This window comes from Mytilus californianus, unplaced genomic scaffold, assembly GCF_021869535.1.
Source record: "Mytilus californianus isolate M0D057914Y unplaced genomic scaffold, xbMytCali1.0.p SCAF_7, whole genome shotgun sequence".
NCBI classification, from domain to species: Eukaryota; Metazoa; Mollusca; class Bivalvia; order Mytilida; family Mytilidae; genus Mytilus; species Mytilus californianus.
This window is the reverse complement of record NW_026262723.1, coordinates 58,840,441-58,865,064: the sequence shown is the minus strand read 5'-3', so window position 1 is coordinate 58,865,064 and position 24,624 is coordinate 58,840,441. Positions and strand designations below refer to the sequence as shown.

Here is a 24,624-nt window from a genome sequence, read left to right as displayed (position 1 = left end):
AAATCATTTTACTAGCGAAAATATTTAGATAAAGAAAGAAAAATACTAATATGTACTGTAAAAATAACTATATTTGTCTGAGCAGAAAGTTGATGAACCATTTTGCTCATGTGCTTTTGTCTAGATGACATTTTTGCTTTTCTTTGTTGACATATTTGTTTGTTTTTATAGTGATTAGGATTATAACACAATGTTGACTGTTGTACCCATTTTTTTGACATTTTACCTTCTATGCCTGTTTGTTTTGTTCACACGTTGTTGTCAATCCAATGGAATTTTATGCGACTGTCATACAAGTGAGAGGTTTAGCTAGCTATAAAACCAGGTTTAATCCACCATTTTCTACATAAGGAAATGCCTGTGCCAAGTCAGGAATGTGACAGTTGTTCTCCATTCGTTTGATGTGTTTGAGCTTTTGATTAGGCCATTTGATAAGGAACGTTCCGTTTTGAATTTTTCCTTGGAGTTCGGTATTTTTGTTATTTAACTTCTTTTATTTTATTTTTTTTGTATATCAAGTATTTATCCTCGATATAAAACAGAAGAAACAAACAACTTTCTATAGTCTGACGTTCGTACTTCGCGACTTTTGAGAGTATTAAAATATTCTCGCGCGACAGTGTCGAGCGTAATTAAATGTTTCCAACAATTGAAAATTGCATATGATGTTTTTTTAGATCATCACGTGGTTTATAATTATCGCCTGTATACATGATATTACAAGATGGGACAGGTAAGCTTGCTTCTCCATTATGTCACTCATCAAATGAAATAATCTTTGAAACGTTTGTACATATTTTTAAGAATATCAAAAGATTTACAATATAATAACTACAAATATTCAATCGTATCTTGTAGTTCACAGTATTTTATTTTCTACATAGGTAAACAAACACAGGTAATTTACAAGTTTTAAATGATACAAATAATCACATTATCATTTGTGCATATTCAATATTGATTCATATGTCAACTATAAATAACTATAACCATTTAACTCTCTGAATATAGATATTATGAAACCATATTGTCAATTTTTCGACCTAACTACATTTTAATTCAATATTAAAGTGATAAAACTGTAAAAATCTGCTTTAATCTTAATTACAAGTGATCCCCACTGCATGTAAATAATCAAATCCTTATAAACATTATACCACAAACTACGGAATGCATACATTTACTGACAAGTCACTAGTCCCTACCATTTTTTAAGACGATGACTTTCAACGTACAGTATTCTTCCATGTCCGTATTAAATAAAACTTAAAATAAACTAATGTTACTTTAATTATTCTTCCCTTAGTTTATTTATTTTGTATTTGCATTGTATCATAGATCAAATTTATTTGTTCAGTGTATGTTCACTGATGTTTATATGTCTTTTTATTGAGATAAGCCATTTCAATTAATATTTTATAGTGTGTCTTTCTATGTTGTGATGTTACACTATTGTTTCAGATAAGGGTGAAGGTTTGGTACCAGTAAAATGTTTAAACCCGCTGCAATTATTTGCACCTGTCCCAAGTCAGGAATCTGATGTTCAGTAGTTGTCGTTTGTTGATGTTGTTCATAAGTGTTTCTCGTTTCTCTTTTTTTATACAGATTAGACCGTTGGTTTTCCCGTTTGAATGGTTTCACACTAGTAATTTTTGGGGCCCTTTATAGCTTGCTGTTCGGTGTGAGCCAAAGCTCCGTGTTGAAGACCCTACTTTGACTTATAATGGTTTACTTTTATAAATTTTGACTTCGATGGAGAGTTCTCTTATTGGCACTCATACCACATCTTCATCTCAATTACAGTATTGTCATACAAATATATGGAGATGTGGTATAATTGCCAATGAGGCAACTATCCACCAGTCAGATTTATTTGGGGTTCTCCAACATCGTAGATAGTATAATTGCAGAACACCATCGGTCTAGATCTTTGCTTTACGTAGATCCTATTAAACAACTTGAATTTGATTTATTACTTGTAATTACATGAAAATATAAACAAGGACGACCAAATCCCATTTTACAAATAGTACACGGAAAAAGGAATTTGGTTGATTAATAACACGGGAGAATATTAGGGGTATTGTGAAAATACATTCAGCATTAAACATTTTAAGATAAAGACATTTCGGGTTTAATAAAATTGAAATTTGTAGGGTTCTAAAAGACGAGATTTCAAAAGTAAAAGTTTCGAATTAAAATTCAAATTTCAATATATTAAAAGAAAATCTTTTGTCTTAAAGCCAAATTCTAAGATTTTAAATATTGAAATTTCGACTATGAAAAAAAATCAGATACTCTTCCGCATAATGGTTTTATTTCGCGATGAAGAGTGTTTCATTCCTGACAAATTCTTAATTATCTATATAATATTTATATTCATTCTCTTACATACCAGATTTTACTTTCAGAAACAAATAGTCTGGAAAAAAAGTGATCCGAATCGAATATATAGGGTTTTTTTGCCCGACATTTACCAGTTAAGGTTAAAGTATGTTTCAAATCCACACAAGGGTCTTAATTCTTTTATGATATTCTAAAATAAATATAAAAAGTGTTTTTTAACTCTTCTGTTCTCATTATTCTGAAAGGATGAGATATATGCCTTTTGTTTAGGAATCGTCAATTATCTGCGAATGTTAGAGTGAGGTGGTAGACCTTTATCTCCAATATCTATGTAGCAGGCTGATATCCAGTTGAAATTAAACAAAATAAATGGAAATCTTTATTAGAGAAGGTAAAAATGGCCAAGTTAGTATTTTTGAATCTGTTCGTATTGCCTTTTAAGGTTAAATATTGGTGCATAATTTACGATTTTTTTTGTATATAGGAGTTACTACTCAAATTGAAGTATGGGGTTTATAGATATTTGTAAACTTTTATATTTTATCACTGATAAACTTTCACGTAACAGTAGAATATGGTAGGTACAAGTACATTTAGAATTTACTATGCGTAAGCATAAATTCCACAGAAAAATTTCCACAGAAAGATAAAAGATTGATCTGTTTAAAGCATTATTTTGCATCTCTGCCCCCTGGCAACAGTTTTTGGGAAAATTCTAAAAATGGACGTGTTTCAGTTGACTGTTCTGTCTTGTGAACATATACAGCAAAAATATTTGATACATCATCTCACTTCACATTTGACTTTTTTCATATTTATTCATATTGTAAGTTGATATAATACCATTAAGAATGCACAATATATTGCTGAGATCCAGTTTATTTGAACATTTGGATATTTGTCTAATTGGCAATCATATCACATATCCTTATTTTTATATATGTGTGTTTCAATAAAAAAAGGGTTTAGTGCTAGTACAAATGTTTAAACTTATGGTGTATTTCGGACTTGTAAATTTTTAATTATCGATCACCCCTTTTTGATTCAAATTTAAGGCATTTTATATATTTCAGTCATGCAATGTACTATAAAAAGAAAAGTCAGATACACCGTTCACTACCATCCCTCTTTTTTTTTTTTCTAAAAGCCCTTGACGACAAATTTTACAATCCAGATTCTATTTCGTCAAAACTATCTCCCCATTACGACGTCTAATCTATTCAACCGTAAAAATGGAAACCGTTGTAGGAATGACACGCGCTGTCAATTCAGCTCTTGAAAACCGATACATTTATCCACATGGCATCGCTACGATTCTTACATGACAGTTGTATTTAAGAAGGCAAATGTATCTACTAGCTATAAAGTCTTTGTCAACTAAACGCTATTGTCTGAATAGTTGTCAGGGGGGATGTTCAAAAGTTCCATAATCACTAAAACAGGCCATTGAAATCTTATATGGAAGGACAGACAAAAAATATTCAGAGGTTGAAGACTTATTACCCTAGATAACACGCACAATAAATGTTATTTTAAAAAAAAGATCCACAAGTAAAGGGGATATTATTGACCGATGTGTCAGACTTTTCTTTTCTTTACTACATTTCTTTGATAGAAAAATTGATATGTTTATATTTTAATTGAAAAATGAGTGAACGAAATTTGAAAAAAATACGAGTCAGTCTACTTTGTAGTAGCACAAAGCTGTTTTTATATTCAAAACAGCAACTCTATTGGTATGTCTCATTAGAAAGGTACTTCTCGTGACCCATATATTTAATTTTTTTAGTACTGTGAATTTTCAATGTTTTTATATCAACATAAAGCGTAGATATATAAAAATAGTAGAATCCGAAGCGAGATGATATATCAAATATTTTTGCTTTATACGTTTTCAAGAAAAACCGGTCAACTCAAGCACGCTCTAACGTAAAACGGTGTTCCCGACTTCTTCCTTTCAATAAGATTATTGTCCATTTTTAGAGTTTTTTAAAAAAACTATGGCTGTGGACAGAGATGCAAAACATGCATTATAAAGATCTTTTTTTCGGTGGAATTTATGCTTATGCATATTAAAGATCCAAATTTTTGTGTACCTACCATACTTTACTGTTTTGTAAAAATATGTCTTTAATTCAAAAAGTGTAAAGCCATCTCAAAGCTTCATATTATAATTTAAGTATAAAGACGTATATTAGACGCAAACAATCCCAAATTATGCACCTTCAGTAAAGTTGTTAAGGCCACAGAATCAGATGCGATCAATTCAAAATATACCAACTTGACCACATTTATCTTTCCTAATACAGAGAATCATTTCTTTTGTTTCATTTCAACTGGATATCAGCCTGTTTTTTTGTGGATCTTTTTAATGCATAACTTTTTGAAAAATATTATTTTTGTGAGTGTTATCTAAGGTAATTAGTCTTCAAACTCGGTAATTGTTTAGTCTGCCATTCCACAAAATATGTAAATAGAATGTTTTTACTTTTGCAAATTACACCTGACAACCAATCATACATAACTTTTTAAAAGTTAACACACGGCCTTAACGTACATTAAATGATGCTTTATAGCTAGTAGATGCAGTTGTCTTTCAAAACACAACTCTCATTTAAGGATCGTAATGATGCCATGTGAATAAATTTATCGGTTTTGAGGAGCTAAATTGACAGCACGTCATCCCAACAATGGTTTGTATAAAAATTCAAAATTAAATGAAGTAATGGGAAGATAATTTTGACGAAGTAGAATCCTGACTGTGTAAAGCTAGGTTCGCACTGCCGATCAGATCAACTAAATCATACCCGATCAAGACAGATAAAGCGATCGGGAGACTGGTCTGACTCGTTCGACAAGAATGTTCAGGGTGGTGTACCTTGCTCGTCATTGCTCTGACTTACTACCCGACAACTTTTGACATGTCAAAAAAATTCAAAAGGGATCGAGAAACAAATCAATCGAGAAGAGATCGGGAATTCGTCGAGTAGTGGTCGAAATGATCGGGAAAGAATCGTGTAGAGATCGAGTTTGGTCAGAATACAAATATTTTATCGATCAGTGCTCAATCATCTCGACCTTTGCTCGACTAATATCACATCGCTTCATGATTAACGTCCTCCTGTTTCATCTGTGTTCCAGATTTACTCGACCAATGCCCGATCGCTTCCCGATCACTGCAACTAATATTTTTTTTATCCTAGACCAAATCTACCAATACCCGATATCTTTTCGACTAAATTCGACAACTTTTTGATCTCTACTCGGTCATACACGAGTTCACATGACTGCTACATGATTCTATAAAAGGGTGAGCAGGTCTGATTAACACAGCCATGGCAAAAAACGACAACAAGACAAACAGCAGTCCACATAACACAACATAAAAAACTAAACACTTAAAAACACGAAACCGTACAAACAACTGGGGAGATCTTAGGTGCTCCGGAAGGATGAGTAGATCTTACATTACACGTTGCGCCCTTCATATTGCTTAACATAGGTACCAATCCGGTGACAAGTCTCTTTAGAGGTGTTATTTTCTTGAAAAGAGCAATACATTTTAATTTATAAATAAGAAAATAAAAACGCTTAAAATTATTATTATTATTATTATTATTATTATTATTATTATTATTTCAAGGATTTTCTTAACTCTAAGGATCTCCTTATAAACGTGTAATCAAGAAACTACATTTTTTTAAACGCAGAGAAATGCAAGACTTTTATCACAACTCTGATGTTTTTTTCGCAAATCAATAACAATAAAACAATTGAAATTTCGTTGTTATGTTAAACCAATAGAATTCTTTCTCTTTGCATTTCATCAGTAACGGTAGAGACTGAAAGGGGAATACCATGATGAAAAATTACTTTTGAAAGAATAAAAAAATGATACCCTCAACATTGCTCAAACAGCAAAAGATATACGTTAAGCTTATGCTATTTTATAACTAACTTAAGTTTGCTAAAGGTAATTCATAACTTTGACAATCCTGTAATTGAATATGCGCTCTTCGTCGGTTAGTTTACATCTGGAGTATGGCTTCATTACCAGGGTTTTCAGTGGGAATGCATCATCTCCAATCATGAAGTATTGGTGTTCTCTTGTCATCGCCGAGCAGTGGGTCAGTTAACGGCATCCCGAGGTTGTTTTCCTCAATCAAAGTCTTTACTCGGACTCACTTCCATAAGCTCTAACACTGACCCTATTTGAACTTATAGTCTGAGTCTACGAGGGCCAGTATTATGATTGAGAAAAATCCTTTGTAGTTGTAGTACAGAGTACCAGAGTCCTTCGGGTACTTTATTCTCACGTTCTTGCCATCCAGTGCTCCACATGCATGAGGAAAGTTCCACTAGGCCTGAAAGTCATCGGCAATCAGTTGCCACTGTTCGGTTCTGACGACGGCTGGCATCACGTTCTCCGAGTACTCATGTATTACAGCTTCTAAAAATTCCAGAACGAAGAAGCAAATGGTGTTTTGAGCCACTCGAAAAGAGCTCTGCAAAAGACGCGTCAGTCACGAGATGGCGAAGGGTGACATCCAATTTCAGTCCAGGCTCTAAGGCTTCTCTGAAAAATTTATAAATGTCATTCCTGCAATGATATTATAATTTTATCTCTCTTTCATTCGGATGAAATTATCAATGCATAAACATGTCAGCTTACCTAAAATTGGTGTTCTGCTTTTCAATTCTGTGTGAGATACTGTCTAAACGCTCCCCAAACATATCAGCGTCCACTCTGAGAAAGTTTTTATAATCATTGGGGTCCTCTCTGTTGTGCTTCTGCAACAGTCTTTAATACTGCCCATACAGTGGTCTGTCAGCCACTGCCTCACCCAGATTTATCGGCGCTGTTGCTGTCTACGACTTCTTGCTTGTATTCTATGCTCCTACTCAAGCTCCGTAACAGCGATGAACCTGTATATCTGGAGCTCTAACCACCTTGCCCAGAAATGCAACTGCTCTATCTCCATGTAGATATTTTAAATGTACGATTTTTCTCTCAGAGCTTCTGTGATCACTGAATGATACTGTAAATTCAGAAATTATTGCGTGCATTTATTATTGCGATTTTCCAAATAAGGACAAAAATGCGAGTTTGATTAATGCGATTTCGAAAACAACTGCATACAGGTCTACGTTTCAGTAATCAAAATGCGAGTTCTTATTATTGCGATACTCACCGAGTCGCATTATTCGCATTAATAAAAACCTCGCAATAATTTCTGAATTTACAGTATAAAAAAAAACTGTTTTCATACTGAAACTTTACATACCCGACTATCCCTACTACCCCTATACGATCAGGTCGATCTGGTCTGGTCAAGATCGGTTTGAGATCTAGTAAAGTTGATTTAGTCTATCAAGTCGAGTAAAGATTGAGTAGAGATCGTGAATTGGTGGGGATAATTGAATAGATATCCAATAAGTGGTCGGGATGAAGTAGTGAAAGAGTCGTTAAGAAGTCGTGCATGGTCGAGTTAGAGTCGTGTACGGTCAGACAGCGGTTGAGTAGCAGTCGTTAACAGGCCCGATCAAAAATGTAGGTTACGCTTGGTCGTAGAAATTTGGCCAATCGGGTTCATCGAGTCGATCTGATCGGTATTTGAACCTAGCTTAATGACTGCTTTCCGACTCTCGACAAAGTCGTGAAATATATCTTTATGATATTTTTCAGTTCTCGCATCTTTTTATCATTTAGCATTGAATAAAAACCTGCAGGTCTTGTTAATAATACCAAAATATCTGACTATTGGGACAACTGATTCAAAAGGTAATATTTCATTTTGAACCCCGATTATGCTTCAACAGATGTAGTTTAAAATGAATTAATTCCCTAATTTTAGTAAACATTATTTGTGCTCATGGGGATTTTCAATACTGTCACATGGATTTTAACTTAACGAAAAATACAATCACCCATTGTCTACTAAATATGGGACAGGTAAGTTTTTTTTCTAATCACTAGTGTAATGTTTAAAGTAAATGAGATATATTGACGAAAGAATGCCTTTATATAGAAGGTTAATGTATCTGAATAGGACTATAATACAGCTTTGTTTTATAGTCAAAGACGTATCCTAGAATGGACCCTTGATAGTCCTAAAATCTATCATAATATATAGCTTACGCTACTTTCGAAAACGAGGTACCTAAGTATTACTTATTCGAATTAAATATCTACATTACCCTAAAACTTGTGTCCAGTATTTATATTGTGTACATTTCACATGCATATATTTGTATTTAGAAATAATCAAGTATTTCAAAATATTTTATTGTATATTTTATTCTTAATGAATTGCTTGGTTATAAAATTATTCAAACAAAAAAATATCAAATCGAAAGTGGAAAGTAAATATTTCCAATGCAAATTGGATTTTTTTTAAATACAACGTTAATAAAAAATAATGTACATGTATGTCATCCAATCAAAGATAAATATTTTTCTTAAGTGTATGGCTGGTTGCACCCCATCTTGTTCCTATAATTAATTTCATACAATGTATCCCTTACATGCTTTTTGTTTGTAAATTTTGGAAAATATGCTTATGCAAAGTTAATTTCCTGCCAAAAATTAATCCTAAAATTTAATTTCTTTAACTGCTAATAGAATTTCCAATAAATGATTGTCAAGTTTCTAAGTTGTATTTACATTTTACACAAGTAAATATCATAGCAACAGTTTTTACATGGAGAAATTTAAAAACCCCATGCATGAACCTGATTTTTATATAGCATGTTATCTGCAAATTGTATATTTTACAATTTTGTAGACAAATTGATAAACATTGACCATAATATTAAATAAAGTGGACTTTGTTCAACTCTACACGATACACGCAATGGTCGATGAAGTTATTGTACCATTTAATCAATATTTTTACTAACTTTGAGACATTTACCCGTTATTTCGCCCAACGAGCATTCGCCAACATTACTTTGAGAAGCTGCTTTTTCCATTTCTTTCAACAAATGGTCCTCAGATACTATATTAAATTCATATGAAACGAGTTTATTGTAATTTTAATGTTATCGAAATTAGTGAACCAATGCATCCATATATAACTAAGTCCTGTATGCACGTTTTTTTATAATTATTACGAACTTTTATTAACCAGTTTATTGCATTATATATGAAACTTCCCCTTTATCAATAAAGGCAAACAAGTCCATAACAGAATAGCAGGGCATTTATACAGTGCCTCGTGCCATTACAGGCATCCTCGACCATTATAACAGACCTTGGACATATAACAGAGTCATTATGAAAACACCCCTCAATTAATATTAAAATGACGTATTATCGACTAATAATATTTCATTCAGTGATTGTTGATCGCAAGCTAATTAACTTTCGAGTTTGTTGCCGAAGTTTACCGGATCGTGACATTGATAAACAATCAACACAGAGCAAAGGAGCCCGTGACAAATAAGGGTATTAATAGAGCCATATGATTTTTTTTTTTTATATTTTCAATACGTTTCCATTTGTTAATTAAACTTTACCGTAACAGTTGTTAAATGATTTGTTGTACTAAATTTGTTCTTTAAAAATCAGTTATTACTATTTTACCTTTCAGTGCACGTTTGTTTTCATTCTTTTTTCACGGGTTTTCCTCGCACTTGCGCTGTGCGGTTGCCTAAGTTCTAACGAGAGGTTAAACGAGAAAATATCAGCGACTTAGTTTACAGGAAAACAATAATTCAATAGCTGTGCATTTATGAAGATTTTGATAATATAAAGGATTTTCTTTTACATCTTATACGTTCAGCTATTTCATATCCAATCTTTTATGGTAATATTCTTTACAAAGCACAAAAATGTCGGCATTCACCTCAAAAGCTAACCAAACCTTTAAACAGACTTATTCAGGAGGGATATAGTTAGATACTGTTGTCAGGTCATTAAAGATGGCATATTTTGGTATTAATATTGATTCACTCATAGGGTCTTTGCATCGGAAATAAACACATTTATTCTCAAACCAGTTTGTTGGTATGATACGTATGATACGGGTTATGTTCTTCTGATATATTTTATGATGGTATGATTCTAAACCCCTAACCGGAGGGATTGTGCTTGATTTTCATATGATGAAGACATAATCTTTCAATCAGTTTAATTAAGGTCTGGAGCTGGCATGTCAGTAACTGGTAGTAGTTCTTTGTTAATTTATGTATCATTGTCATTTTGCTAAGTTTCTTTTGTTACTTATTCTGACATCGGACTCGGACTTCTTTCAAACTGATTTTTACTGTGCATATTGCTTTGTGTTTGTTTAATCTACATAGAGGTATAGGGGGAGGGTTGAGATCTCACAAAACATGTTTATCCCCGCCGCATTTTTGCGCCTGTCTGAAGTCAGGAGCCTCTGGCATTTGTTAGTCTTGTATGTTTTTAATTTTACTTCATTTGTATGTTTTTTATTTTAGTATGACGTCCATTTTCACTGAACTAGTACACATTTTCTTGCTGTGTTGAAGACCCTTGGGTGGCCTTCGGCTGTTTTTTGCTCTTTGGTCGGGTTGTTGTCTCTTTGACACATTCCCCATTTCCATTCTCAATTTTATTTATCATGTACACTTTTTTAGAGTTAAACTTATCCATTCAAGAAAATAAAACATATTCAATTTTTTTTTAAACTTGAAGTTTAATATGACTTAAAATCAAAAGGCTAACTATGTTTACACCAGAACTGCGTGTATTGTTTAACAGACTTCACTGTCAAAGATATCAACATTTTTTTTAAATTTCGGCTAAATTTAGAAAAATACTCTGTTTACATAGTCCAAAATAAAGATCCTCAACTTTCACAATTCAGCGCTATCACAATACACCTCACAATAATCAATGCAAAAAATGCTTTATTTATTCATCAATATGCCATTTGCAACATAAACGTATATTTTCTCCTGATATCTAGCTCAGTTAAATTTTATTATTTTTTTTTAATTCTTGGTTCATCTACAAGATGTGTCCATTTTTCAGGAGGGAGAAGGAACAAAAAATAGATTTGTGTTTGAAAAAAAAACCAAAATGTTTTACTAGCGTTTATATCTGAATAAGTAAGGGGGAAAATATGTACTGAAAATAACTATATTGGTATATCAAGTATTTATCCTCGCTATAAAACAGAAAACAAAATACAACTTTCTATTGTCTGACGTTCGTGCGACAATGTTGAGCGTAATCCAAAATGTTTATAGTCATATGCAAATTTAAACTAAAAAATGAATATGGTTTATATACTTGAATGGCTACAATAAAAAACAAGTGTACGTGAACTTTCTTAAGAAAATCCTTTAAATTATCAAAATATTTAAATTATTGTCTTCCCGTGCACCAATTCGCCGAGTTTTTCTCGTATGCAGCGACCTTAACCACGAGACCTCTAGTTAAAACTTCGGCCAACGCACAGCGCAAGTGCGAGGGAGAAAACCGTGATGAAAGAATGTAAATTAACGTGTACTGGAAGATAAGAAGTAATATCTGATTCTTAAAGAATAAATCCGATACAACAAATCATTTAACAACTGTTAGGGAAAAGTTTAATTAACAAATGGGAACGCATCGAAAAAATAAAACAAATATCATGGCTCAATCAGTTCACGTGTTTGTCACGAGCTCCACGTGCTCTGACAAATGTCAGGATCCGGTAAACTACAGCAACAAACTCAAAAGTGAATAAGCTTGCGATCAACAATCACTGAATGAAATATTATTTGTCGATAATTCGTTATAGATTTGTACTAAATATAAAAAAAAACGTACATAAAGGACTTAGTTAATTATGTTGCATGCATTGGCTCACTAATTTCGATAACATTAAAATTACAATAAAAATCGTTTCATATAACTTTAAACTTTAAGGCATTCCTCAGATTTGAAATTGGAGAGAGTATATTTTTAGATTATGACGTGGTTTAAAATTATCGCCTCTTACATGATATTACAAGATGGGTCAGGTAAGCTTGCTTCTTCATTGTGTCATCAAATGAAAAATATCTTTAAAACTTTTACGCATATTTTTGAATAATAACAAATAATATGAAATATAACTTCAAACATCCAATCGGATTTTGTAATTCACGGTATTATATTGTTTTAAATGATACAAATAACACATTATCATTGATATTCTATACTACTGTATGTGTCAACTATAAATAGCTATAACCTTATAATTATCTAAATATATATATTATGAAACCATACCGTAAACTTTTCAACAGATCTAAATTTTAATTCAATAATACAGTGATTAAACTGTAAAAATTTACTTTAATCTTAATATTAGATGATGATCCCAGCTGCATGTAAATAATCAGGGTTATTCCGTATAAACATTAAACCTTATACTACGCTAGGCATACAGATTACTGATAAAACACTATCAATATTTAAACCACGATTTTCAATGTACAGTTTTCTTCCATGTCACGAATAAAATAAAACATAAGATATATTTTCAATGTGTTTATTTTTGTTATTTGATAACACTCTTATTGTTTTTATTTTACACTTTTATATTTACAATTCTTCAAGGTAATAACTAGAAAATGAATTGTCTAAGCATATCCAACTATGTATTAAATATGAATACTTTTTTATGTTTGATGTAAAACAATATGATAAAAAAGTTATAAAGATGGAGTGCTGTTCCTTTGATTTCGGGTTTTATTTAGTGCAAATAAGGCTATGTGTCATGACTGTATACACCCTTCATCATAAAGAGATGAGTTATGATTATCAATGAGACAACTATCCACCCGAGTCCGAATGACTTGGATTTAATCTGAAAAAATAAAGAAGAGCGACGAAATCCCATTTTACAGATAGTAGACTGAAAAGAGAATTTAGTTGATTAATAATACTGAAGAATATTAGGGACATTGTGAAAATACATTCGTCATTAAACGTTTTAAAATGAAGAAATTTCGGAGTTACAAAACTCGAAATTTAGAGGATTTGAATAGACGAGATTTCAAAAGTAAAATTTTGAATTAAAATAAAAATTTCAAGATATTAAAAGCAAATCTGTTGTCTAATAGCCAAGTTTTAAGATTTTAGATATTGAAATTTCGACTATGAAAAAAAAATCAAATACGCTTCCGCATAATGGTTTTATTTCGCGAGGATGGGTGTTTCATTACTGGCAAATTCTAAATGATCTCTATACTATTGATATTTATTCTCTTACATGTCAGATTTCACTTTTTAAAACGTATAGTCTGGAAATAAAAAGTAATTCGAATCGGATATATAGTTTTTTGGCCGAAATATACCAATTAATGTAAAAGTATTTTTCAAATCCACATAAGGATCTTAATTCTTGTATAATGTTATTAAAAATATTTAAGAAGTTTTTTTTAATCTTCTATTCTCATGATTCTGAAAGGAGGAGATGTACACTTATTGTCTAAGAATCGGTAATTACCTGCGACTGAAATAATGAAGAGGTAGATCTTTATCACCAATATTTCTTAACAGACTGATATCCAGTTGAAATTAAACAAAATAAATGGAATTATTTAATAGAAGGTAAAAATAATATATAAATGTATACACTTAAATTGTTGATAAGTGAAACAGATTTTATAGCCTCTAAAATCTAAATGTAGGTCATAATTTAAGATTTTTTGCATCTTATATATACTCAAATTATAGTATGGGACTTCGAGATATTTGTAAACTTTCAAATTAGAGACACATTTTCACATAAAAGTAGAATATGGTAGGTACAAATACATTTTGGATCTTTAATATGCATAAGCATAATCCACCGAAAAGACTCCACAGATTTTTTATACGTTTTCAAGACAAAACAGTCAAATTAAACACGCCTCAACGCAAAAGGTGAATTCCGCTTCATGTTTTCGATAAGATTATTGCCATTTTTTATGATTTCTTCAAAAAAAACAACTAGGTCAGGGGTTAGAGATACAAATAAATGATTTGAGAAAATCAATCTTTTATCTTTCTGTGGATTTTTTTCGGTGAAATTTAATCTTATGTATATCAAAGATTCAAATGTATTGACACCTGGCATAATCTACTGTTTAGTAAATATTTGTCTTTAATGTAAAAAAAGGCAACAGTAGTATACCGGTGTTCAAAAGTCATAAATCGATAGTGGGAAAATGAATTCGGGTTACAAACTAAAACCGAGGGAAACACATCAACTATAAGGGGAAAACAAAGGAACAACAGGAACACTGAAATGCAACAAAAACAAACGCCAACATACATAGAAACGAACTATTTGATAACAACTGCCATATTCCTGACTTGGTACAGGAAATTTTAAAAAAAAATAATGGGTTGAACCTGGTTTAATGGCTAGCCAAACCTCCCGCTTTATGACAATGTTAAAAAATATCGCTAAAATGACAACACTACATGACAGAAATACACCACAAACACACGCAAAAACATTCATCACAGAGAAACGCACAAATATATAATATAAAAGTCGACACAACATGCAAACCGTAGAACAACAACGAACATATTCCATCAACGACAAACACCACAGGATATCACAAACAATGACACGCTTACGTAACTAACATGAAATCTCGAACTTTATACAATTATTAGTCCCCTACTGACGAAGTCGAAGGGGACTTTAGGTTTGCACTCCGTCCGTCCGTCTGTCTGTCTGTCTGTCTGTCCGTCAGTCCGGCAAATCAGTTTTCCACACATATTGATTTGATATTTGGTATATTGTTTAATCATGACAAGTTACAGATCAAGTTCGTGTTTTGTTCCGGTCTGATAATTTTGTGCAGAGGTATGGTTTTTGGCCTTAGAAAATTCACTTAAATAATCAGTTTTCCAGTAGTCTGGAATATGACAATGATGGTATTGAAAGGCAATGTTATAATTATTTGAACAACAAACGCTAAGACATAAAACATTATTCAACCGAAACCATAACAAAAACTTCAAAAATAAATACATGAATGTTGGATGTACAAAATACCGAGACACGTCGTATAGCAATGCAAATTCACACTCGGTATAACAGTCATATTCGGAAATAGGTCACGTTCCGTACTTATCAGACAGACGACATAGATGTTAAACCACAATCTAAGACGTGGTAAAAATGTCATTAGTTAGTTTAGACACAGACACATCGTATAGATCAACCAATTCGTGGTGGTGTCCATGAAATTTACGGAGTGTCATTTTTAATATTTCCTCCTCATAACTCTGTTGGAGCAGTATAAAAGTTTTCAAACATTTCAAAGCTCCATACTATAATTTGAGTACAAACACGTATATTAGATTTAAAACAAATCCAAAATCATCCCTCTACATTTAACTTTTAAAGGCCACAGAAGCTGATGTAAACAATTCAAATATACAATCTTGCCAATTTTTACCTCCGCTAATAAAAAGTTCCATTTTTTGTGTGTTTAATTTTAACTGAATATCAGATATAATTTTTTATGCATAACTTTAAAAAAAATGTTTTGTGTGTGTTATCTAGGGAAATTGGTCTTCAACCTCTCAAAACGTTTAGTCTGCCCTTCCAAGAAATATTTGAATAGATTTTTTTAATTTTGAAAATTAACCCTGATAACCAATCAAGCAATAGCTTTTTTAAGTTGACAAAAGGTATCAAAGTATATCTAATGATGATTTATAGTTTGTATATACATTTGTCTTTTGAATACAACTGTCAAATAAGAATCGTAATGATGCCATGGTGATAAATTTGTCGGTTTACAAGAGCTAAATTGATAGCGCCTCATCCCGAAAATGGCTTCCATAAAATTAGTTGGCATTATGGGAAAAAAATTTTGACGAAGAAAAATCTGACTTTGTTATGGATGCTTACCGACTCCCGAAAAAAGTCGTGAATGGGATATTCTTAACTTTGATAGTCATTATATTTTGTTCTTTCAACTGTAAGAAAATCATCATGTTATAGAGAGAACAAAAATCAATGGAGAATTAGTTGTTTTGTGTGAAAAATGTCTGTTATTTTTTATATTTTTCAATAATTTCTTATGTTATTTGAGTTAATGTGTTTACATTGTTTTGTGTGGATTTTTATAGCTTACATTTATTCAGTTCATTACTAGTGTTTATTTGTTTGAAAAATAACTTAGAGTGGAACTTTAGCATTTAATATATACCTGCATGTCATTGTTAATAATACCTAAATATTTGGCTATTGGGGAAAACTGATTCTAAATGTCATATTTATTTCAGATATATCTCCTTTTGAACCCCTTTTATGCTTCAACAGAGGCAGTTTAAAATGAAGTATTTTCCCTAATTTCAGTAAAAATCATTTGTGCTCTTGGGGATTTCAAATACTGTCACATGGGTTTTAACTAAACGCAAAATACAATCATTCGTTGTCTTCTAAATATGGGACAGGTAAGTCTTTTTCATAATCATTAGTGTAATTATCAAAGTAAATGAGATATATTGACGAAAGAATGCCTTAAATAGAAAGGTAATATATCTGAGTAGGACTATAATACAGCTTTGTTTTACAGTCAAAGACGTATCCTAGAATGAACCCATGATAATCCTAAAATCTATCATAATATATATCTTACGATACTTTCGAAAAAAGAGGTCCCTAAGTATTACTATCTGCATTACCCTTAAACTCGTGTTCAGTATTTATATTGTGTACATTTTTACATGTATATATTTGTATTTAAAAATAATCAAGTAATTTGAAGTATTGTTTAATAATTTGTTTGGTTATGAAATTATTCAAACAAACAAAATTCAAATCGAGAGTGAAAAGGGAGGGGTCTTAATGATTCCAATTCATTTGTTTTTGAATACAACGTTAATTAATAATTAATTGTACATGTATGTCATTTGAAAAAAAAATAGATTAAAGCCGAAAAAAAAGTTAGTCTAACGAAAAACCCATTCCAATATGTTTATTGTTATAAAAACTGAGTATTATTTCATTAAACTGATGAAAGTATGACCCCAAGATGCATGTTGGATGAAAAAATAAAAAAGTAAAATATTAATTACACAGTTTAAGGCATCACAATGTTAAGAATCTGTTGATACAAATTTAGAAAGTAAGAATTTTTTAAGAAAACTTTTACTACTATAATATTACTATTTTGTAACGAAGGGTATTAAGAATGTTAAGAATTTGTAACGAAGGGTACATGTATTAAGAATATTAAGAATGTTTAAAGAAGACTTTAAAATGTAAAGAAATTGTAACGAAGGCTATGATAATGTCAAGAATAATATGTTGAAACAAAGTCAGATATTATCCATACTTTTCACAATGTTAAGACAAAATGATACAATTTGAGACAATAATTTGACATTTCAAAATTTGGCATCTTTGTAGTGAATTTTACTAGTAATCATAGAGAGTTTATTTCTATAGATTATGAATTGTTACCTTTTTTCTCTGCTCATTTACATCAATATATTTTATTTGCATGTTAAGCCCGTATGGGTCGAGCAGTACATAAAACAAACAAAAATTAGTAAACACAGCATAGTTACACAATCCATAATTACAGCATGAGAAATAAAACAAGAACATAGTATTCTCGATGGACAAAAACCTCTTTTTGACAACTCTAAAGATTGCTTTTTTTAAAGTCACAGTTTGCTGACAAAAGTTCTTTAGTATTCAAATTTGTTATAATATGGAAAATGCTAGATGTTTTGTGTAACAGGGTTTTATACTGTGGTCCTAGAGAATATTTTGAACGATATTTCCCCATTTCAACTTCGGAGGAATGGTCATTTACTCTAAAATTAAAGATTACCTGTCGGGTTATTAAATGTGTACCTCCAAATATACTAGGACTGTATTTTGAACACTAGAAATATAATACAGACAGTATATGTATTGCATTTTCTCTCTCGATTCGAGGAGCATCTGTTTAGTACCAACTGTCCACTTTATAATATATTCATTACTTAAAGGGTATACATGCAAAACAGTTACAATGTGGTTTGAATTAATGAAAGGTATAAATAAACACAATGCAGTATATGTTTAATAACGAAAATTCCATAAACAATAGATACAACACACCATATTCCATTTTTAATTACAAATGTATGAGTTCCTTAAAGTCGTATGAAACTTCAAATTTAAAATAGGAGTTAAATATGACTTATATACTTGAATGGCTACGTTTTACTATAAAACAAGTGTACATGAACTTTCACGTAAAATAAATCCTTTATCATTTTAATCTTCATAAATATACTGAATTATTGTCTTCCCGCGCAATAATTAGCCGATATGTTCCCGTATGTAGTGACCTTAACTACGAGATCCTATCGTTAGAACTTCGATCACTGCACAGCGCAAGTGCGAGGGGAAAACCGTGATGAAAGAATGTAAACAAACGTGCACTAGAAGGTAAATAAGTAATAACTGATTCTTAAAGAACAAATGTTAATCAACACATCATTTAACAACTGTTAAGCAAAAGTTAAATTAACAAATGGGAACGCATGGAAAATTTTAAAAAAAATATCATGGCTCTATTAATCCACTTATTTGTCAAGTGCTCTGTGCTGATGTTTTATCGATGTCACGATGCGGAAAACGTCGGAAACAAACTCGAAAGTTAATTAGCTTCCGATCAACAATCATTGAATGAAATATTATTTGTCGATAATACGTTATAGATTCGTAATAAATATTTTTAGTTTAGTATATATGCATGCATTGGCTCAATAATTTCGATAACATTTAAATTACAAGAAACTCGTTTCATATATCTGTAAAATAATTCACTCAACTGTGTTTATATAAACCGTAAAAATGTACGATGCACGAACGCATTCTGCTTACCTGACAATTTGAAATTTCCTTTGTTATAACCAAGAAAAGTAGATAAAAATTATAACGTAGGTATAAGAAAAGGTATGATTTAATTTTTACACGCTTTCATTATTTTGCGGTGATATGAACAAGGTCTGTCGTAATTGTTCTCTCGGCGATGCATTGTCGTTTTTTTTTTTTGGAATCTGTAGACAAGGTTTCATTTCATAATTACTAAAAGGGGCAATAGCTGTCAAATTAATGTTCACCGATTTGACTCAAATTCTCATATTTGATTTATAACATACTGAAACGTATATATAAATTATAAAAAGTCTAAAATAAACAATTAAAGATGCATAGACTTGCTAATATGTATCAGCTTTTCGTGTTTAATTTAGTCTAGACGCCATCTAATTAACCATCGAGGTGACCTCCGAAGACTGCCGACGGTCATATAACCCGTTATAAACCTAAATATAAATATATGTAGATAGCGAACACGTGCAATTTGAATTTTCATATAATAAGTTTAAAAAAATTGTGAATCATTGTTTTTACCTGTATAAGAATGAGTATTTGTGGAACGAATTAGTCAAATGGTTTACCCTTGTTTCACTTTCAATGTTGACATTTTTTTCCTTTGAATAGCTGAACACGCCTAGTTTATGCGTAACCTATTTCTAGCTAAGGGGTTAAATTGAAGGTCACATAAATACGGATTCAATGAGGTCGAATTATTCATTTGCAAGTGAATAATTCATCAGCGATGTTTCTAAGCTTATTTTGACAAAAATGAAAAAAAAAAAATGGCGAATCATTATTTCACTATTTCACTTTCATTAATGATTACATAATGATATATACATGTCCGTTTTAATGGTGTAAAATAATGATAGGGTCACCGACTTAATGTTTAAGGTATACATCATTCAAACTGGAGTTCTGTGTCAAAAAATACCACAAAACGTCAAAATAAGCATAACGTCTTGCGTTGTAAGCCGTAAAACGTTGATTTTTGACGCTTTTCGCTACCAACTAGATAATAAATTGGTCAGTACACCAAAAACAAATCTTTGGATTTGAAATTGGAGACTTGATGTTTAAAAAAAATTAAGAACTTTTTTCGCCGATTTTATATGCTTTCTATACAAATATTCATCTATTTTGAATGAATTCAATCAGTAACATTTCAGACAATAAAAGACATAAATGCAATATTTTTTTCGATTTTCAGTTTAAATTCAACAAGCCAAAGTTATAATATGCAAAATTTTATATGCATGATATATACCATTTACTGGTCCTTGATCTTAAGTGACAGTAAAGAGGAAGGATAACTGTTCCCATGAATTTATATCTGCTGTAAGTAAAACACGGTGCTATTAGTAGTTATTCCGTGTTGTTAAAATATTTGAATGGCATGTTTTCGTAATAATTCATAACAATACAATTAGTGATTTTTTTAAAAGCTCCAATTTCTTATTTCAGGCTTGTTCAACCGGAAATATAGAGGCGAAAAAGAAAGGTAAAATCATGGTCTTTTTCAATGAAAAAATGCCAAAAGTTTTGTCTAAAAGTAAACACGCATACAGCATTACAAGGGAAAGTTAACACCAACACCATGTTTAGCCCGGATGTAAAATTGGCTACTCCACTTTCCTGTTCTTGGATCATTTGTTTGTTAACGGAAACGTGCTGAAACGACTTTGCATGATAATTTCAATCTATATCAAATTTTTGTCTCCGACTAGTATTGGTTTTATTTAACATACTTGTACACCTTTTTCGATATTTTTTTATGAAACATCTGGTAAATCAATTTGATGTTGGTCCCTTTAAAATTTGTATCCCAAGGGTGATTGGGGGTATACAAATATGGTCAAATTGGTTTCTTCCGACCGGCAGTAAAACCCTTGCCAAAGTGGGGACGTCCGTTTTGATAGTCAAGGACATATTATTCGCAGCCACGTCCGGTCAGAATGGGGACGTTTAATCCGATGACACTCATATAGAGATTGCCTCGCTCTCTGCACGATTAAGAACTTTTGCAATGACTCATTGAGGAGTTCCCATGTGACCAGTTGAAAAGCAAATTTTCTGATCCTATCCAACATATCATTGTTTTCTAGCGGCACTTTAAATTTCCTGTCCTTCGAATTCATTCCTGTCGTACTACATTGCAGACCCTACCTATTGTATTAGTTGTTTATATTTCTCGTCCTGAATATGCATGAAATAATTGCTACTCAACGTTAAGCAAGCTTAAATCACTTAATTCAAATTTTAGTCAACTGGACTCAAAAATCGTTTGTGTAATGATGTTAAATGTATTTCATATTTTTTATTTGATTAGATTATTCATTAAAAATGATTTTTTAAGTTAACGAACAAACTTTTCAATGCAAAGAAACTTTACATTGCAATGTTTAGTTTTATATGCATAGAACACATGTGTATTAATAATGCAAACACAACTAGAACAATGATTTTAATTTAAATAATCTCTGCAAAGCAAACATTTTTTTCTCCTGCAAATGCACAGTATTACATACAAGTTTTTTATTTTTATTTGAACAGATGCAAAATATGGATTTATTTCCCAGAGAACAAATGTTCCTGGAAACATACGATTGGATGATGACATGGCAGTTTACCAAGAAATTCCAGAGCGAAATGTTGAGCGTAAAGGTTTTTTGGCAAAACAGAAAAGAGACGGTATGAGTTATGTGCTTCTAAATTTAAGATGAAATTTTGTTTATGTTTTTTGTTTAAAGTCCTTAGCTCTTCGCTTTGATAAAAGTTTTATTTTTGATTTAGAAATGGGACTGCATGTTGTGGTAATTTGTTTAGCGTATTTACAAATAGATTCCTTAGTTTTATCTTTTAGCGAATAATTTCTACCTTTGTAATGTGTTTTGTTTAAATTCAATAATCTGACATGAAATACCAACATGTAACTTATTGCTGTAAAATGAAACTAATTTGTTTATTCTTATAACAACCGTTCTTGTATGCAATTTGAGCTTAGATATCCACTTTAACTTATAAATTTGTGAGGGATCGGCTACTCCTCGAGGTAGTGTGAATCAAACATGACAGAAATCAAGTGCAACGTTATCACGGGGGAGTCAACAATCATCGAGAAAAGACAGACAAAACCATGACTTCAGTTCAAAATTCACTTCAAATGAATGCTAAGATTGAACAGTATGAACCGAACAAAAAAATCAATTCGGGGGTTGTGTACTCAAGTTTGCTGAAAGAAATGATAAGCAGTCGCATTCGGTTTGAAAACTAAAATTTTATGGAAATTTGACTGTAAGCATTGATTATGGTTAACTAAACCAAAAAAACTTATTTGAATTGATGAGTGCAGTAATAAAAAAATTCATTCGTCTTGCAACTTCTCACTGTTTACTATATAATACTTTATACATGTGAAATCTAACAACTGTTTTCAATATGCAGACCAAATACTATTTAGTTTTTGGTATCGTTGGTATTTACAGAACTTAGTAGGAATAGCAGTAGAAAAAGCAATGCAACCTTACGATCTGCGATATATAGTGCACCGTTCTGTGATTCAAGTACTACAGTAACTTTAAAACCTAGTAAGTATATGATTTAATGTTTTGTACATGCATCACAGTTACAGAAGTTGGTATATTTTTTTAAGTGATAAGGTTTTTTGGGGTTTTGCCTTGTTTGTTTGTTTGTTTTTTTTTTGTTGTCTTTTTAAAATCTAATTGGTTTTTTTTTCGTATTTGGTGGAGAGTGGTGGGTGGTGGGTAATATTGAATGTTTTGTTTTTGGCTTCTGATGTGTGTATGTAAAAAGAATAAGAATCATTTTACAACCTTTTCTTTCGGGGTTCTTGTTGACCAATGTATAGTTTTTATGTAATGTTATATGGACTGTTGTTAGTCTATTTGTCGTCGACCATGGTGTGGTCTTTTCTGTCTGTATTGCCCAACTGGTGTCTACCAATTTAAACAGGATTTGACACGACGATTTCACTAGTTCCTGTTAACCCTTTCGCGACATTGAAATGCCTGTAGACAGTTGTTTGTCTTTTTTTTTTCTTTGGTCATATTTTTGGTCATCTCCGACTTAACATTTTTGATTCCCCCATAGTATCTTTTTCTTTTTGCTCACTTTTTTTTACCCCGTGGGTTGACTGGGATATACAAGTATTTTATTTAGCAATAAACCCTACGCTAAAGAAGAGGGACGTCCGTTCTATTGTGTGGGCTGTATAATTCCACAGACCCGTTCGGTCCCAATTGGGACGTTTATTTCGATGCCTCGTGTAAGGAGATTGTCACGCTCTCTTCAAGTTAAAGATTCATTGAAACAATTATGGTGTGGTCATAGGTGGATGTTTGTGAGGCAAAACTGCTACCGTTATCCCACATGCCATCATTTTACAGTGACAGTTGAAATATCGCATTTTCCATCCCTTTTAACCCATTATGTGGAACCTGCCTATTGTATTTTTATATGTTGTGAACAGTATTTTTGACTCAAATTGGTTATTTACACTTGAAAATAAAATTTGGTGGGAATATCGTCGGAATACAATTGTGAATCACAAACCTTTAACTATGAAAACTTTTTCTTGTCCAGTTCTTAGTAGACCAAACAGCAAGAAAGGCAGCGAAAAATCAAGGTCTACAACGTTTACTGAGCCTTTCTACCAGACCAGAGAGCTCCCTCGTCGACCAGGTATTTTAGCTAGGTTGCTTCTGTACATTTAAAAAAAAATACAGTAGGGTTTAAAATAATAAGGATAAAGCTGGAAGTGATTAACTGTTTCCTGGGAAATTCTACATTGCAGATATTTGTTTTTTTTTTTAAATATTAGTGCCTTTAATAATTTATGAATTGAAAGGGGCAAAATAAAATAACTCACAAACCGTTGCTTAGAGTATTCCACATTTAGATGTTTTAACATAGTATATAGGGGCCGTGGTATATGGTATGCGACATTTATTCAAATAATTGCTGCTTGATAATCGAATTTGATGGTTTTTTTCGAAATAATTTCAACATCGTTTACTATAAAGCATCTAATTAATCAAGTTAACATTTGTTATACTTATTTAGTGGGATGATTGTCAATCGTTTACGTTTGTTATGTGCAACATGTTTGCCATCTTTGCATGTCATTTCAGATGATTATTGGTCTAGCAGGTGTGTATGTCTATATAATATCCTTGCTTTCTTTTATTTTATATCAGTTCAATAATCTTATCCAGGATATATTTGAAAACAAATAGGGTTTGACATATTAGAAGAACATTGATTGTCAACAGGGGTTACTTTTTTGTAGGACATCAGTAGTTTAAATTGTTAACCTGCCAGGGAAGTAAACAAATTGAAGGATACAAAAGTATTCTTTTAATTTAAATTACATAAAAACAACTTCATCAATATTTACGCAAAAATTTCATTCTTTCCCCCT

At 31.6% G+C, this 24,624-nt stretch overlaps 1 protein-coding gene across 1 annotated transcript; it reads left to right on the top strand.

Moving 5' to 3' along the window:
• Positions 1–12,285: 12,285 nt before the first annotated feature.
• On the top strand, positions 12,286–23,917 carry LOC127708508 (uncharacterized). The gene is made up of 5 exons (XM_052213399.1): positions 12,286–12,324; positions 20,649–20,685; positions 21,738–21,875; positions 22,670–22,771; positions 23,787–23,917. The coding sequence occupies exons 1-5, from the start codon at positions 12,316–12,318 to the stop codon at positions 23,915–23,917; spliced, it is 417 nt and encodes a 138-aa protein (XP_052069359.1). The 5' UTR covers positions 12,286–12,315.
• Positions 23,918–24,624: the final 707 nt, after the last annotated feature.